This window comes from Phocoena phocoena, chromosome 9, assembly GCF_963924675.1.
Source record: "Phocoena phocoena chromosome 9, mPhoPho1.1, whole genome shotgun sequence".
NCBI lineage: Eukaryota > Metazoa > Chordata > Mammalia > Artiodactyla > Phocoenidae > Phocoena > Phocoena phocoena.
The window spans coordinates 99,875,590-99,890,991 of NC_089227.1; the positions used below are offsets into that span (position 1 = coordinate 99,875,590).

The 15,402-nt window shown below is 52.7% G+C and overlaps 2 protein-coding genes across 2 annotated transcripts; one reads left to right on the forward strand and one right to left on the reverse strand.

Annotated features, from left to right (window-relative positions):
• Positions 1 to 2,074: 2,074 nt before the first annotated feature.
• Positions 2,075 to 6,612, reverse strand: TMEM176B (transmembrane protein 176B). Its single transcript, XM_065883986.1, has 6 exons — positions 6,421 to 6,612; positions 4,510 to 4,620; positions 4,083 to 4,139; positions 3,616 to 3,843; positions 2,563 to 2,682; positions 2,075 to 2,164 (listed from the first exon to the last, which is right to left on the reverse strand). Exons 1-6 carry the CDS (start codon positions 6,610 to 6,612, stop codon positions 2,075 to 2,077), a joined length of 798 nt encoding a protein of 265 aa, XP_065740058.1.
• A 4,140-nt stretch (positions 6,613 to 10,752) lies between these two features.
• On the forward strand, positions 10,753 to 14,982 carry TMEM176A (transmembrane protein 176A). The gene is given in 9 exon segments (XM_065883623.1): positions 10,753 to 10,863; positions 11,028 to 11,116; positions 11,379 to 11,518; positions 11,521 to 11,561; positions 12,048 to 12,158; positions 13,267 to 13,323; positions 13,487 to 13,699; positions 14,246 to 14,356; positions 14,941 to 14,982. Coding segments are annotated over 9 exon segments (915 nt in total).
• Positions 14,983 to 15,402: the final 420 nt, after the last annotated feature.

Sequence of the window (15,402 nt, forward strand, 5' to 3'; positions counted from 1 at the left end):
TCTCTACTGAGACCACTCAACTCTGCCCTTGTTGCATAGATAATGTGTAAACCAAGAAGTGTGGTTGTGTTTCAATAAAACTTTATTTACAGAAGTAGGTGGCAGACCACACTTGCCCCTCAGGGTGTAATTTACCAAGCACTGTCCAATAGTCTGAACATAATACCACCTCATCCCTTTGACCTTTATTACACAAGCTTGCTTACAAATCTCTACCTACAAGCCCACCACCCTTACCTCCAATGGTGGGGCTATGCCTCACCCATGCCAGCAGCTCTGCCCTTGCCAACACCACATCGTAGGGCAGGATTGTGCAGGGGGTAAAGGCGGGGCTCCCAGCCAGTTCTGCTGTGGGTCTTCTAACTAGTAATGACACCTACCTCTCAGAGATTTCATAAAACCACAATGGAAATGCAAGTCTGCTCACTATGTTGGAACCGAAAATGCCAGAATCCCTATGACGTCTTAATTCTACAGACCATGGCCGCTTTTGTACCCTTCAGAGATGAAATCAAGGCTAACAGAAACTGGTGACTAACAGAAATTCTCGAGCTCATCTTACAGAAGTGCAGGGAAGGGAATGGCTTGTTAAAAACCCCTCCCTTGTAACCTGCGTTCACTGACTAAGCTTGTCTTAATCATTTTTTGACTCCTTAGTGGCCCCCTATAGATAACACCTCTGATGAATGGGTTCACTATAGTAACGGGGGCTTAAGTTGTTTTCCAAGGCTTGGAGTCGGCTCCTGTCCAGTTCAAGCTGGCTAAGACTGGTTGGGACCAACGACCCTAAAACTGGGCCTGCACAGGGGTCCAGTGAGTGACCTTTTGACATCAGAGGGGTGAAAACTCCACCCTCAGATCATGCTAAGTACCTCCATTTTTGGACATGTATCCCCTGAAGAAGCATGTAACTCAGATATGCTGGCGTGGAATACCAGCTACCTCACATTTTCCCTACTTCCAATCACCTTTCTCCATGCCTAAGACCAGCCTGCTTCTCTATCCCATAAATATCCCAAGCCCCTCACCTTCAGGGAGGCAGATATGAGATTTGTTCTCCTGTCTCCTCGCTTGGCTGCCTCGTGAAGAAACACTTTCTCTGCTGTGCCCCTCAGCATCTCGCCATTTGGCTTGCTGCACATTGGACAAAGGAACCTGGTTCCATAGCAGAAGGGCTTACGTCTATATACTTATATTGTACATAGAAAAATTTAAAAGTGAAAAACGAATCAATCGTGTCATTTACAATGAAATTGAAGAATAACAGGGGTGTGTGTGTGTGTGTATAGCGAGAGAACCAACAGTAATTACTGCAAAAAACAAGAGAGAAAGAAAGAGATGGGGGAGAAAGAGAAAAAAGAAAGGGAAGGAGGGAGGAAGGAAGGAAGAAGGAAGGAAAGAGACAGAGGGGGAGGAAGATGAAGGGAAGGAAGAAAGGGAGGGAGGGAGGAAATGATCTTGCTTCATGTCTCACATGGTTCTGTCAAGCCCACCGATCAGTTATAGATGCTTAAAGAAAACCTTAGCAGGTAAAAAGATTCTAAGTATGTAAGAGTTATTTTCACTTTACACTGAACAGAAGGAAATCATGAAAAGGAGTTTTTGCACTTGGGATATAGAGCAGAACGTAAATTAAGTCTTACTGGGACCTTGTTTCCATGTGATCCATAACTCTCATTTAATTCCATGTGTACCAACGCACCGTGCATATCAACAAAGGGAGACTACATCCTTTCTGCACAAAATCATTTTTTGTGGTTGTTTCTGTTTAATCAGCATTGGGGAAAATGTGACAACACATGTTCACTGAATTGAGGACCTTGGAGTGGGAACAGCGGGTGAGGGTGTTGGCGAGAGGAGGGGCAGCCATTTGTGGTTGTTTCTGTTTAATCAGCATTGGGAAAAATGTGACAACACGTGTTCACTGAATTGAGGACCTTAGAGTGGGAACAGCGGGTGAGGGTGTTGGCGAGAGGAGGGGCAGCCTAAGGAAGCGAGTGTGAGGGACGGGGCAGTGAGGGGCCCTGGGCTACTCTGGGGGGACATGCAGGGTCCGGGCAGGGTCTTTGGCTGCTCACAGGACAACAGCTGTGCTCTTCTGCTTGTGGGGAGAGGGAGGCACTGAATTCTCCCCCCACAGCTTCTTCTCTGACCCTTCTTCATCCTGCAAAAAAAAAAAAAACAGGAGGAAAATCAATTCTTGGGAGGAAAAGGTTAGAGTAGAGTTAGCTCCATAGAACTGGAAATCAGACAAATGAAAGGAGGAAAGGAAAAGGTGACGGAGGAAGGGGAGCTAGACAAGACCTAGGACGTGGGAAAGAGGGGAACGTGGGAAAATGAGAGCAAACAAGGGCGCAGAGGCAGAAGGCGGAATTCAACCCAGGACACAGTGATGGGGTCATGCTCCCCAGAAAGTGAAGGGCAGAGCGAAGCACAGGAAGCGGGCTGAGTGAGGGGGAGCGTGAGCCCTGCCCAGCAGTGTTCCTGCCCCGTTGTCCTTCCCACCGCTAGAGCTCCACCAACCAGATCCGCTCCTTCCCTAGTGCCTCCCTAACAGCTCACCAGGGCCCGGGAGCTCTGGCCACAGAAGCGTCGGAGACCCACACCCAGGTAAGCCAAGGATACAATGACCTGCAGGACACAGATGGCCAGGAGCAGACCACGGATTCCTAGGAACAAATCCTGAAGATAAAGGAAGAAAACAGTTACAGTCAGGGGTCTGCTCCTCTGCTTCTGCTGTTACTATCATCTTGCTACCCCAGGAGGGATCAGACCCTGTCCAACTAACTACTTCCCACCAAAGCAGATTGCATCTTCCAACTATGGGGGCAGCCACTGACTCCATCCCATCTGCTTGCCTGCAATGTGACCTTACCTCTCCCCTGTGAAGAGGTGGGATCCACTGCTCCACCCCCTAGAATCTGGAAGGGCCTGGTAATGCTTTGATCAACAAAATACAGTAGAAGTGACACTAGGTCAATTATGGGGTAGCCCTTATTTGGCCTGACAGCTTCCATTTCCTACCTCTTGAAATGCTCACAGTGGGATGCTCCCTGTTGGAACCTGGTTGCTGGGCTACGAGAAGCCCAAGCCACATGGAGAAGCCGTTGTAGGCTCCCTGGCTCATAGCCCCAGCTGAGCTCCCTGCTGTGTGAGTGTGTCATCTTAGCGGTCCAGCCCAGTCAAGCTCTTAGATGACTTCACCCTCAACTGACACCTGACTGCAGCTGCATGAGACAATGGGACTGCCCATGTGAGCCTAGTCAACCCACAGAATGTGAGAAGTAATAGTAAATTGCAGTGTTAAGCCAGTACATCTTGGGGTGGTATGTTATGCAGGGATAGATAACTGATAACAGCCACACACCAGAAAAGACGGAAGGGTGGTTCAAGAAATCCTCGCTTCAGTGTCTCCTCTTTGTCCTCATCCCCTTTGATTCAGGGAATTTTCATGCCGTGAGGATCTGAACAATGGCTTCAGATTAAGTTAAAACCTCCTGAACCAAAGACCTCGGATGAGGTCGAAACTCAGAGAGCTTACATCTCTGCCCTCAGGTGCCCCAATTCCCCAATGCACAGCTGTGAGGCGTCCTGGAAGACACTCTCCTTTCTCACCGTCAGCATTTGCATGTAGTTTCTGCAGCGCTCCTCCCTCCACGATGAATAGGAATTGCTTCGTCTAGTCTGTTCGTACCCAAAGGTGGGGATGTCAGGGACTAAGGAGTCATACATGGAGCTGATGTCATAGAAGTCAAGTTGCCAGGTTAAACTATTCACACAGAAGACAACGGCGGCCACGGCCGTGGCAACGCCAGCCAGGGCGAGCAGACTTGATATGCAGCCCTAGAAGAGAGAGGTTCAGGCTGCAGACTCCCTCTATGGATAGCAGAGCCGTGGGGTCCCGGCCTGAAACCGGTCTCCTCTTCCCCAGCTTCCTGGCTGAGGAAACCCTCCCTACCCCTCCAGGAAAGATCTTAGGATATTTGAAACCAAAGGGGAGAAGACAGAAAAACAGGGCAGGAAAACAGAGACATAAGAGGGGGAAGAGGACAATGTGGGGCACAGAGGATGCCCAGACTCACTGAAAGTTTGCCACGGTGTTTCTCATGGACAATGGCCCCAACTCCTGCTGCAATGGCCTGGGAAGAGAAGACACCAGAAAAGTCCTCCAGTTGGCTGTCCTGAAATGATCTCCCGTCACACTTCTCCCAACAGGGCCCCAGAACAGCCAATTTGAAGCAGGATCCAAGGAACAGGCAAAGAAACCTAGCAGATGGACAGGACTCCACCTACAACTGCCCCGCTATTCCCAGCCTTGCCTTAAAGAGAAAAACAGAGGGTGGAAGGGTTTTGCCCACCCCCTAAGGCAGCCTCCTCATAACAGAGCATTTGGACTCTGGGTCTGTGGTCTCTTCCCCAAATCCCTGACCCAGGTCCAAAAGGAACTTTCTTTCTCCTTGTCCATAAACAGTTGCCTCCCTCAGAGCTCACAACCCCTTTCTTACTCACCACAAACCCTGCCCAAAAGGCACAGCCTGAGGCACGCAGCTGGATCCAGGGCCCCAAGCAGAGAAGCCCTCCAAGGGCACAGCTCATAGCCCCCAGCAGTATCTGGCTCACCTGCAAGAGACGGGGAAAACCACACCCCTTCCCATGAGTCACCTGCTCTAGCCACCCAGCTCCCACCTAGGTGGCTTTCCTCTCCTCTTCCTCTGCCCTGACTTCTCCGCAGCTCCGATTCTGGAAATTCTGTTCCCTTAACGTCCGTGAAGCAGCCCGTCCTGGTTCTCCCTCATCCCTCTGACTTGCCAGCCTTTTATCCTTCATTCTTTTCTAAATCCCATTTTTCCACGTGGGTTCGATCAACCTGAATACCACAATTTGTCATCCCACCTGATGATTCCTCCTTTTTTTCCTCCTCATTTTCCCTTGGGAAGCCCATCATCCATGATGGGCCATGATGACCTCCTTCAAGAAAGGAGAGTGGTTAGCTGACAGCCTACAGTGGTCAGCGCCTTCAAGGTCCCTTCATCTTTCAAACTGAGGGTACAGTCTTTCGGGGTGGCTACCCAGCCAATGATTAAGCAAGGCAGTGGTTCAAGGGCCATTTTCAGCTAACACGGAACTCCTGTGATGGGCAGTCTTTGCTCCCGAGCTCCCCACTGGGCTGGCCCAGACCTCGTCAGCCCTGCCTCATGATCTGATGTCTCCCCCTGCCCAGCCCTGCTCCTGCCCTTTTCATTGCATGGATGGTACACCCCAATAAACCTTTCGCACACCCAACTCCCCCTCGGCGTCTGCTTCCTGGAGGATCCAACTATCACAGCCTCTTGGACGTCACCACCTACATGTCCTGCCAGCTTCTCAGATTCATTGCGTCCAAATTCCGGACCCGACGCACACCCTCAGCGTCTGCCTCGCTGACTTCCAGGGCTCCAATTTTCCGGTCTCCTTCACTCCAAACCTCAGCATCTTCCCGGACTCCTCTCCTCCCTTGTACTCTACATCCACTCACTCCCAAGTCATGGCAACCCCATCCACAAAGGATTTGGACTCCTCTCTTTCCTCCTCATTTCTGCTGTGACGTTGCAGGCGCAGACCCTCCATGCTTCTTACCTGGACACCGCCTGGCTGTGAGGGTGCCTGAAGTTCAGGCACCTGCTCGGAATCCCTCCACAGTCTTCCCACTATCGAAGCTGATTCAGGACAGCAGACTCCTCACCTTGTCACTCAAGGCTCTCAGCAATATGGCCCTGGTCTGTATTTCCAGTCTAATCAGCCATGAGTCCCATTCTCTGTACCCTGACAGAACTTGTCCTATGCTTTCTGGCTTCTTTGCCCTCTTTCTTGCCATTCTTTTAACCCGAAATTCCTTTTCTTCCATCTTCCACCTCTATCTGTCTAAACACGCTGCTTCTCCATTCAAGGTCTGGCTCAGATGCCTACCCCTGCAGGACGCCATCCTGCCTCCCAAGGATGTCACCTGAGCTACCTTTAATTTTAGGCATTAGTGTAGTCGCCTGATCCCTTCTGATGGACGCTGGGCACCTTCAGGTTATTGCCTAGATATTCTCTCTGAAGTTTTTCCCCCAAAGTGCCTATCATATTGCCTTGCATCGCAGGCCCTCTGTCCACGTGGGTTCGATCAACCTGAATGAACAGCCTCCAGGGACCCTTCCGCCCACCCCCCAGCTCTGGCTGGGACTGCTCACGTTGCACCAAAGGAGGGATCCACTATTCCTTTCCATCTAAATCTCTGTGGCGAAACTTCCCAAACGTTCTTGTCCCAAACAAGATGGGATACTAATAGTGACTTTTCATGGGGATTCAACCCACTCTCCTTTTCCGCATCGTACTGAAGAAGGAGCGTTACCCTCCTCTGTGTCACCTTGCTAACCCACCTCTCCATCCCGCCCTTACCCCTAGTGCCAGCTGTCCGTAGCTTATGCTGGCCTTGGCAGGATGGTGGGACAGGCGCCCCATCAGGGAGCTCGCAGCTTTTAGCAGTTGTGCCAAAGCAGATTCCTGATGGATGTGGATGTCGATGTGAGTGGGCTGGGACAGCGTAGAGGTCACATCGACTCCATTCACAGCCAGCATGTTTTGGGTCATCCTGCCTGCTGGGGAGATGCACAGAAGTGAGGTTTGAGATCTAAGTAAGGGAAAAAGGAATACACGGCATGAGTGCGGGGAGAGAAAACAGTCTTTGAGTCAAGCCAAGTCACGGCATGTGGGATCTTAGTTCCCCAACCAGGAATCAAACCCATGCCCCCTGCCTTGGAAGCACAGAGTCTTAACCACTGGACCACCAGGGAAGTCTCTGTCACAGTGACCTTAATCTGGGATGCAAATCTGAATCACCTCTAGAGTTTTCACCATATAGACTCTTGGACCTCTTCCCAAAATGGTCAGATACAGTTTGTCTGGGTCTTGGGACTGACAAAGAAAGGAATCTGAATTATTTCAGGAACGTAGTGTACATATTTATACGTAACACTTTCATATGGTTAAAAAAAAATCAAAAGATAAAAAAGGGTATACCGCTAAAACCCACTCTCCTCTCTTTCTCTCCTAGCCAGCTAGTTGTCTTCCAGGTGGAAAAATAGTATCATTTTCTAATATATCCTACAATGACTTTTTTGCATATAAAAACATGTAAAAATATTCTTTCTCTCCCTCTTTTCCCACAAATGGCAGGATAGCACACACAGTTTCTGCACAATGATTTGTTCACAGAACCATCTTTTAAAAATCATCCTACATCGGGCTTCCCTGGTGGCGCAGTGGTCGAGAGTCCGCCTGCCGATGCAGGGGACACGGGTTCGTGCCCCGGTCCGGGAAGATCCCACGTGCCGCGGAGCGGCTGGGCCCGTGAGCCATGGCCGCTGAGCCTGCGCGTCCGGAGCCTGTGCTCCGCAACGGGAGAGGCCGCAGCGGTGAGAGGCCCGCGTACCGCAAAAAAAATAAAATAATAATCCTACATCAGTCCATAAAATACGTCCTCACTCGTTTTTATGGCCGCATGGTATTCCATTATACGAATGCATCATAATTGTTTTAAGCAGTCCCCTATTTATGGACCTCTATTTTCTTTCTTACAAGCAATGTGGAATCAGCAGGTCAATGGGAATGTGTATTTGTAATTTTAAAAGGTATTTCCCTCCATGGAGCTACTTCCATGCAATTCTCATGCAAGGGCAATTCCAAGAGTATCCACTGCTCCTCCCCAAGACCAGCAGAAGGTGTCAGCAAACTTTCTAATCTTTTCAAATGTCTCTTGGAAAAATGACATTCTGTTGTAGATTTTAATCCTTTTTAGTCAATAAAATGCCCCCTTTTAATTGTGTATCTCAGTGACTTTTAACAAATGTGTACCTATGTGCAACCATAACTACAATCAAGATACAGAACAGTTTTCTATGTTGCAAAAAGTCCCTTCCCCTAAAGTCCCTTCCCCAGGAACATTTTTCTATGTTGCAAAAAGTCCCCTAAAGTCCCTTCCCCAGGAAGCCCTCCAACCCTTGGCCCCAAGCAACCACCAGTCTGCTTTCTGTGACTACTCCAGTATCAGTTCTCTTATTATGAGTGAGGTTGGTCATCTTTCATACGTTTAAGAGCCTTTTTCCTCTTCTTTTGCGAGCTTTCCTTTCATATCCTATGAACTCCTCGTGTTACCCTGTTTTGTTTTGGTCTTTATGGGAGTTCTTCGTGTATTTGAAAAATTACCATCGGTGACTCGAGTTACAGATAAGGCTTTCAATTTGTGATTTAGTTTTGACTTCATTTGTATTTTTATATAATCAAAGGTTTCAGTCATTTTTTATGATTTCTGGGTTTTATATTGTACTTAAAAGGGACTTTCCCATTTCAAGATTATAAAATAATAATTCATCCATGTTTTCTTCTAAGTGCTTTTATGTTTTCAGTTTTCACACTTAAATGTTGAGCCATCTGGAATTTATCTTGTAAGTTGGAAAAAATGGATCCAAGTTGGTTCTGGTTTGTTCTCTTCAGATGGTTAACTTCTAAAGAGTATATTCTGTTTACAGAATACATCATCTTTCTCCCACTGATTTAAAATGCTCCCCTGAGCAAAAATAAAATTCCCGTAGGAATCCAAGCCTGTTTTAGTCTTTATATTCTGCCCATTGGTGGATCTGATGAGTCAGGCAGCATTACTGTGATTTTAATAATGAGAATAGAGTTTAATATTTAGTTGAGCTCTTTCATGACCCGCCCCCCCCCATGTTACTTTTTTCTTTCATGGCCACTTTTTTTGTTGTTGTTGTTTTTGTTTTGTGTTTGTTTGTTTTGTTTCTTGCGGTACGCGGGCCTCTCACCGTTGTGGCCTCTCCCTTTGCGGAGCACAGGCTCTGGACGCGCAGGCTCAGCGGCCATGGCTCACGGGCCCAGCTGCTGCACAGCATGTGGGATCTTCCCGGACCGGGGCACGAACCCGTGTCCCCTGCATCGGCAGGCGGACTCTCGACCACTGCGCCACCAGGGAAGCCCCTCATGGCCACTTTTGCTAGATTACTTCTCCTTAGGCACTTTAGAATCAACTTGCCTAGCTCCAAAGGAAATCCTCTCCAGGTAGTTCTCATGGGCATCCCGCTTATCACTGTTTAAATCATAGCGTTATTAATAACAATTCTAAAAACACCAGCAAGAGCAGTAAGTTTAAGGCCTTCCCATTTGTATCGTATGAACTTTACAGAGCAGTCTCTCTCTTCACCTACCTGGCCTCCGTGCAGTATAAAGGACAGGTGTTTGACGATTCTGCAGACGTGCAAGGAGGTTCAGACCTGTTCACAGACACACAAGGAAGCCCAGCCGGGATTCTGGCCAGATCTTCCTTGGGGCCCAGCAATCAGCACCATATTACAGAGTCCAGAATGTGCCTTGGGCTCCGGCTCCCTCTGAGCCCTCCGGATACCACTGCTTCCCCCTCTCGCCTCACTCCCAGCTCCAATCCCCAGATCAACCTAGATTCTTGCCCTTCCTCTGAGCCAGGCCAGCCCCATGAAGATCCCCTTTCACGCCACCCTAACTCCAGGGTGTGGGGCTCTCCCCTGCTGCCTTGGACACTCTTCTCTGCCCAGCTCCTCCCTGTGCCCCTGAAGCTGGGGAGAGAGGGCCAGCATCCCAGCTACACCCTGGGCCCTCCACCTTCTGCCTTTGCTATTGAAGGACCTCTCACCAGGAAACCACCCGAGCCTCAGCCACCCCACCCTCAGAATAAAGATATGAGGCACTGGGGAGGGAGAGTCCAGCTGACGCGGCCAGGCACGGGGCCCCCGACCTCCCTAGCCATTTTTCTAGTGTCACGTCCTCTATCTAGTGTATCCCTCCCTCCCAAGGAGGTCCTACAGGGACCAGGAATGGGGAGAGAATGGCATCCTGTGAGACAGGATGGGGGCTTTGGGGACCGGTCTTGGAGACTCCTCGAGAGAAAGAGAGAGGGGTCCTGCACTGAGAGTCTCCTGGGACGGGTCACCTGGACTGCTCACCTGAGGGCCCTGCTCACCTGCTGTCCTCTGGGAACCAGCGGCCGAGTAGAGCAGAGCTGCCCAGAGCTGAGGCACCCGGCAGCGGGTGGGAGAGAGCAGAAGGAAGGGGTGGAGTGATGAGGGTTTGACCTTCAGCATCTTGACTTCCCAGAAAAAAGCTGGCCCATAGGGGCCCCTCTGGGGGCGGGGGGTTGGTCTTGAATAGATAATCAGGCTGGCCGGAGAAGGCAGAGCGCACAAACACGCACACACTGGCGTGCTCCTCCCTATGCAGCACACACACTGGGGTGCACACAGCACGGGCAAGTCCTTGTTCAGAAAGCCCCTGCCCTGGTGGGGATGGGGGATTTTCCAGGGCTGGTCAGCTCTGCAGTCTCCTCTGTGCTCTCCAGAGCGTCGGAGCCAAGTGATCTCCCCTGGCAGCTAGAAAACCCTGGAGGGGCCCTTTGCTCCAGCTGTATGCTGAGAAGTTGCCTCATCCTTCCCTTTCTGGAGCTCCACCAAACCCCTCCCCTTTCTGCCTGGTTCTAAGCCCCCACTCAGCCGTCCCCAGCCCTCCTATCACCCTTGACCGTGACTGCCGGTCCCTGAGGAGAGCAGGTGAGGCTGACCCTCAGCCCAGGCGGCCCTTTCCCAGAGAGCCTTCTCACAGGGCGCCTCCCCAGAGGAGTCCACACCCTGCCCCCTCAAAGGCCCCCCAGAACTTGCTGGGGAGGGAAGGACCAACCACCATGTAGAGGATATGCATCCAGGAAGGTGGCAGGAGTGGAGGCCAGGTACAGCCTTGTCCCCGTTTGATGCCAAGTCCTTCTGGCCTTTGGCCTCCATCTGCACCCACAACTTCATGCAGAGGGTTGGGGGGGCGCAGTTTGAACAGGCAGCATGGGGCTGAGTAGCCATTGATGGAGAGGGAAATATGTAGGGGCGGGGGGTGGGTCCCCGGGCTCAGCTGGGAAGCCACTGCCGCAACAGTAGTTCAACAGGCAGCCAGGACTCTCTCTCTGTCCGGTCCGGCAGCCTGAGGGCTCTGGAGGGGAAGAGGCAGAGGGGAGAGCCAGGGTGAGGGCCGTGATCACACAAGCGGGCTGGGAGCAGAAAGGAGAGAGGTGAGGGCTCCAGGGCACTGCTTGGTCCAGACTCTGAGGCCGTGGGTGGAGGATGGGGAGACAGCAGGTCTAGGGTGAAGAGGGCGGCTCCAGTGGGCTGAGCGGTGGCCACAGCCTCAGCAGACGCAGGGATCCCTCACATGACACCCCTCGAGGCAGGTCCCAGATGCTGCACTGTGACCAGGGGCCTCGCCAGCTCCCATGGAATCTGTGCAAACCTCCTGCCAACTCTTCCCCGTGGCGCCCCCTTCCTCCCTCCCAGGCGGGTGTCCACCGGCTTGAAGGTGGCAGATGGCGGGGACGTGGCCTCTGGGGCTCCCCAGCCCACCTGCATCAAGGTGCACATCCACCAGGAGTCGGCTCTGGCCAAGCTTCTGCTGAGCACGTGTCCCCTGCTGCAGCCCCACGTGCCCTGGGCCACCGCCGGCTGCTGGTGGCCTCCTGGGTGAGCAGGGCGAGGACGGGCGCCCAGGCTCCCCGGACTGGGAAGGGTAAGCCCCCTCCTCTGACCGCACACTCTCCCAGCCAGCCTCTCTCTGAATGGGATGCTGAGCCAGTCTTATGCTCTTCCTAGAGATCAAGTTCTGGCCTTTCCTTCCCTTACTGGCCTCTCAGCGAAAGCTGTAGGTAGGGTGGGCTGTGGGCTGAAGGGTACAGAGGAGCCCCTGACCATTTAAAGTCCCAGCTGGTGGAACCCGGAGTTCATCCTCTCATGACCCAGCGTGGGCTAGCTCTCCCCTCCCCTCGCCTTCTCTCCCCTCCTGTCCTCTCCCTTCTCGTGCCCCCTCTCTTTCTTCTCTCTCTCTTTCCCTTTCATAGGGTTCTAACCTGTACTTCATGGAGTGGAAAGTCCTCAAAACTCCCCTGAGGCTTAGGCGCAGACTGGGCCTGGGAACCCGGGATCCGGGTTCTTAAGTTTTTCATCTTTCAGGTGGTGCAGACCGTGCTGGGAGTGTTGAGTGGGGTCCTGGGGGGATTCCTCTTCATCTTCTACTACACCACGCTGCTTGGATCGGGAGCTCCCATCTGGACAGGGGCTGTGGTGAGTGGGGTGGGAGGACTGTGGGCAGAGGGACCCCCTATCAGAGGTGAGAGACCACCACCATCGACCCCATCAGAATGTAGACTGTTTGCAAAGACTCCCAGAGCTCTAGGCTGACACCAGGCTTCTACAGACGGGAAACTAGCTGAGCTAAGGGCTGGGAGGGCCACGGTCACCGGTCAGCTCTCCAGGGTCCCTGCCCCGGGCTTCTCCCACCACTTCTCCCACCTTCAGCGGCAGATCAGCTAAGGATCTAGGACAGGGCTCATCTCCAGGCACTTGCACTGAGATGGAGGGAGGCGGAACGTGCTGGAGGGTGTGTGCAAGGGAGATGAACCCCCCGGTGGTTTCCCATTGCCCTCTGCAGGCCCTGCACACAGGGGAAGTCCAGGGGGGCTCACCGGACAACAGCAGCTATGTCAGCAGATGGACGTGTGCCACCTGCAGCAGGAGATGGGTGGGCGGATCACAGCAGGAAAGAGGCGCCCTCTGTCCTGCCCACCCTCACAGAACAAGAGCAAAACACACATATCGATTAAGAGAGGAGCCCAAAGTAATGATCCTCATCCACCCCACAGCCGAAAGCACTGAGATTAGCTACAGAACTGCCAAACAGGATTCAGATCCATCTTTCCCTTGGCATCAACCAGACTTCCTGTCCTGGAAGACCCGCTGGGTGGGAGGCTGAGCGCTGTTGGAACGAGCGCCTGCCCTCACCCCGAGGCAGCGGACGCTGATCCTGTACTGAGAGCTCCTCCAACACCCCGGACCTTCCACCCCATCGCCCTGGAGCTTTCATAAAGCACCTGGTGTTGCTTAAAAAGAGAGGGTTTTGGAGAAGGGAAGGGGGGCTTACACCCGGCTTGACCATGAGCAATTTTGATGTCCCTAAAATAGAGGGTCCTGCAGCCTCGGGCCTTCAATACCCTCACCGTTGAAGACAACAGAGCTCAGCTCAAAACCTCGGGTCCACGTGGGGTGCTGTGGGGAAAGGCCAGCAGGATGGTTGGCTTTGCCTGTGGGAGTTGAGGAAGGAAAAAGAAGCAGGCTGCTGGGGGGCGGGGCTTGGCTGCCCTGAGCTACCCCTGCTGCTTCAATCTCTCCCCAGGCTGTGCTGGCTGCAGCTGTCGCCTTCATTTATGAGAAACGAGGCGGCACCTACTGGGTGAGTTCGGGGAGGGGTTGACACCAGCCCCGGAAGCTGGAGGCCACCCCCAGCCTGCCGCCCATCCCCCGCCCCCTCCACTAGGCTTCCCGCTCTTCGTCCCGGGATGGGCTCCAGAGAGACTGAGTCTCCAAGGTCTGTCTCTGCGCACTGCCCTCACCAGGCCCTGCTGAGGACCCTGCTCACCCTGGCACCTTTCTCCACGGCCACAGCCGCCATCATCATTGGGGCTACAAGTTTCCATGAGTACCACCATTTTCTCTTTAATGGTATCTGTGATGTCTCCCCTTCCTGGAGGCCCACCGGGGCCCCCAGCTCTCCGAGTGCAGACGAGGGAAGGCTGCAGCTGTGCACCTCCTATGTGAACATGCTGAAGGTAGCCGGGCCGGGGAAGGCAGCAGGCGGTGGGCGGGGAGGGTCAGACAGTGGAGGAGAGTGAGGCTGTCCACCAAACAGGGCGTGACCTGCTCTGCCCCGAGCACGTCTGCCGTCACTACAGCATGGCAGCGAGCGAAACAGAAGCGGTTCCTATGGTTGTGGGAGTTACAGATCTGTGGGAAATACAAACACTGAACTCATAATAAATGAGCTAATACTGCAAATACGTGAAGAGCTGCGAAGGTGTTAAATGCATGTTCAAGTCTTGGGCTTGTCAGGGAACCAGACCACAGCCCAAGCCCATCGCTGCTCAGATGAGGACGCTGAGACCCGGTGACAGGGGTTACTGGCCGCTCTCTGCATGCTACACCCACTGACTCCCACCCCGGGCTCCTTCTTCAGCCTCCCCCCACCCCGGAAGCTACCGACTTGGGGATGGGATGAATGGGGTGGAGAGTGACCCTGTGCCATGATCAGCGTGAAGACAGACCACAAATGGCAGCGGTCACTCTGGGTGCCTACAGCTTCGGTCCTCTGTCCCCAGGCCCTGTTCATAAGCATCAGTGCCATGCTGTTGGGGGTCTGGGCTCTGCTGCTTCTAGCATCTCTGGTCCCCCTGTGTCTGTGCTGCTGGAGAAAATACCGATCTAAGGAGGTGAGTCCCTAAAGCTTGTGTCTGTGTATTTGGGGCAGCAGTGCTGTCCAGGGGAGACAGGAATGGAGAGCAGATGGTTTGGGGAGGAGAAAAGTGTCATTACAGTGAGTGTCAAGGGACATCATTCCTGTCTTTCCACCCCAGTAGTGGCCCAGCCCAGAGACCCCCTGTCCCTGACCAAGTAACACCCAGTCCAAAGACCCTAGTGAGGGACTTCCCTGGCAATCCAGCGGTTAAGACTTCACCTTCCAATGCATGGGGTGCTGCTGGTTCAATCCCTGGTCAGGGAGCTAAGATCCCACATGCCTCGCAGCCAAAACACCAAAACATAAAACAGAAGCAATATTGTAACAAATTCAATAAAGACTTTAAAAAAATTGGTCCACATCAAAAAAAAAAATCTGAAAAAGAGACACTAGGAAGCTAGGGAAGTCCATGTACGTGGTGGGACCTTGGGGCTCTTTGCGTCAGGTACCATGAGGCTGATGGTGGATCTGATTGGCTCCAGAACTAAGCTTCCCTGGTGCAGAGCATTTATACTTTCTCTCCCCCATGGGCTGTCCCACCCCCTCCCTTTCCCTTAGAAAAGAGACCCTCCCTTGGAAGAAACTGCTGGGAGTGAGTGAAATTAGCCCTGCTTCTCCAGAGGACTCATGTCTGGAGCTCCAACTGGACTGGGTGTCCCAGCATCTGCCTCGTGGAAGAAGAACCAGGCCAGGAAGAGAGGCTCTCCTCTGGCCCCAGTTATCCTTCCCCCATGGCCACAGCTACTGCCCTGCACCACCAACCATCAGAGCTTCTCTGGTCCATTTCCTGCTCACCTTCACCATCCTGCCTGCTTCATGTCCCCTCTTGAGCAATGATGATAATAAACTCTCGTGCTGTTGCTCCCAGCTTCTTGCTTAGGGTATTTCTCTTGGCTGGAGGGAGGCAGAGGAGAATGAGGCAACAGCAAACCTACAAAGCTCGTTCTACTCCCAACAGCCAGTCTGGGTCTAGAGTTGCTGGTCTTGAAAACAGACTCTCTTTGAGGCTGGTCCTGGGAC

Excerpts from the sequence above, each read along its gene's own strand:
- TMEM176B (XM_065883986.1), bottom strand. The coding sequence starts at position 6,612 with ATGACCCAAAACATGCTGGCTGTGAATGGAGTCGATGTGACCTCTACG. Across the intron at positions 4,140-4,509 it reads CCTTTTGGGCAGGGTTTGTG|GCCATTGCAGCAGGAGTTGG; the intron begins GTGAGTAAGAAA and ends TTCTCTTCCCAG. Across the intron at positions 2,683-3,615 it reads ACTACATGCAAATGCTGACG|GATTTGTTCCTAGGAATCCG; the intron begins GTGAGAAAGGAG and ends CTTTATCTTCAG.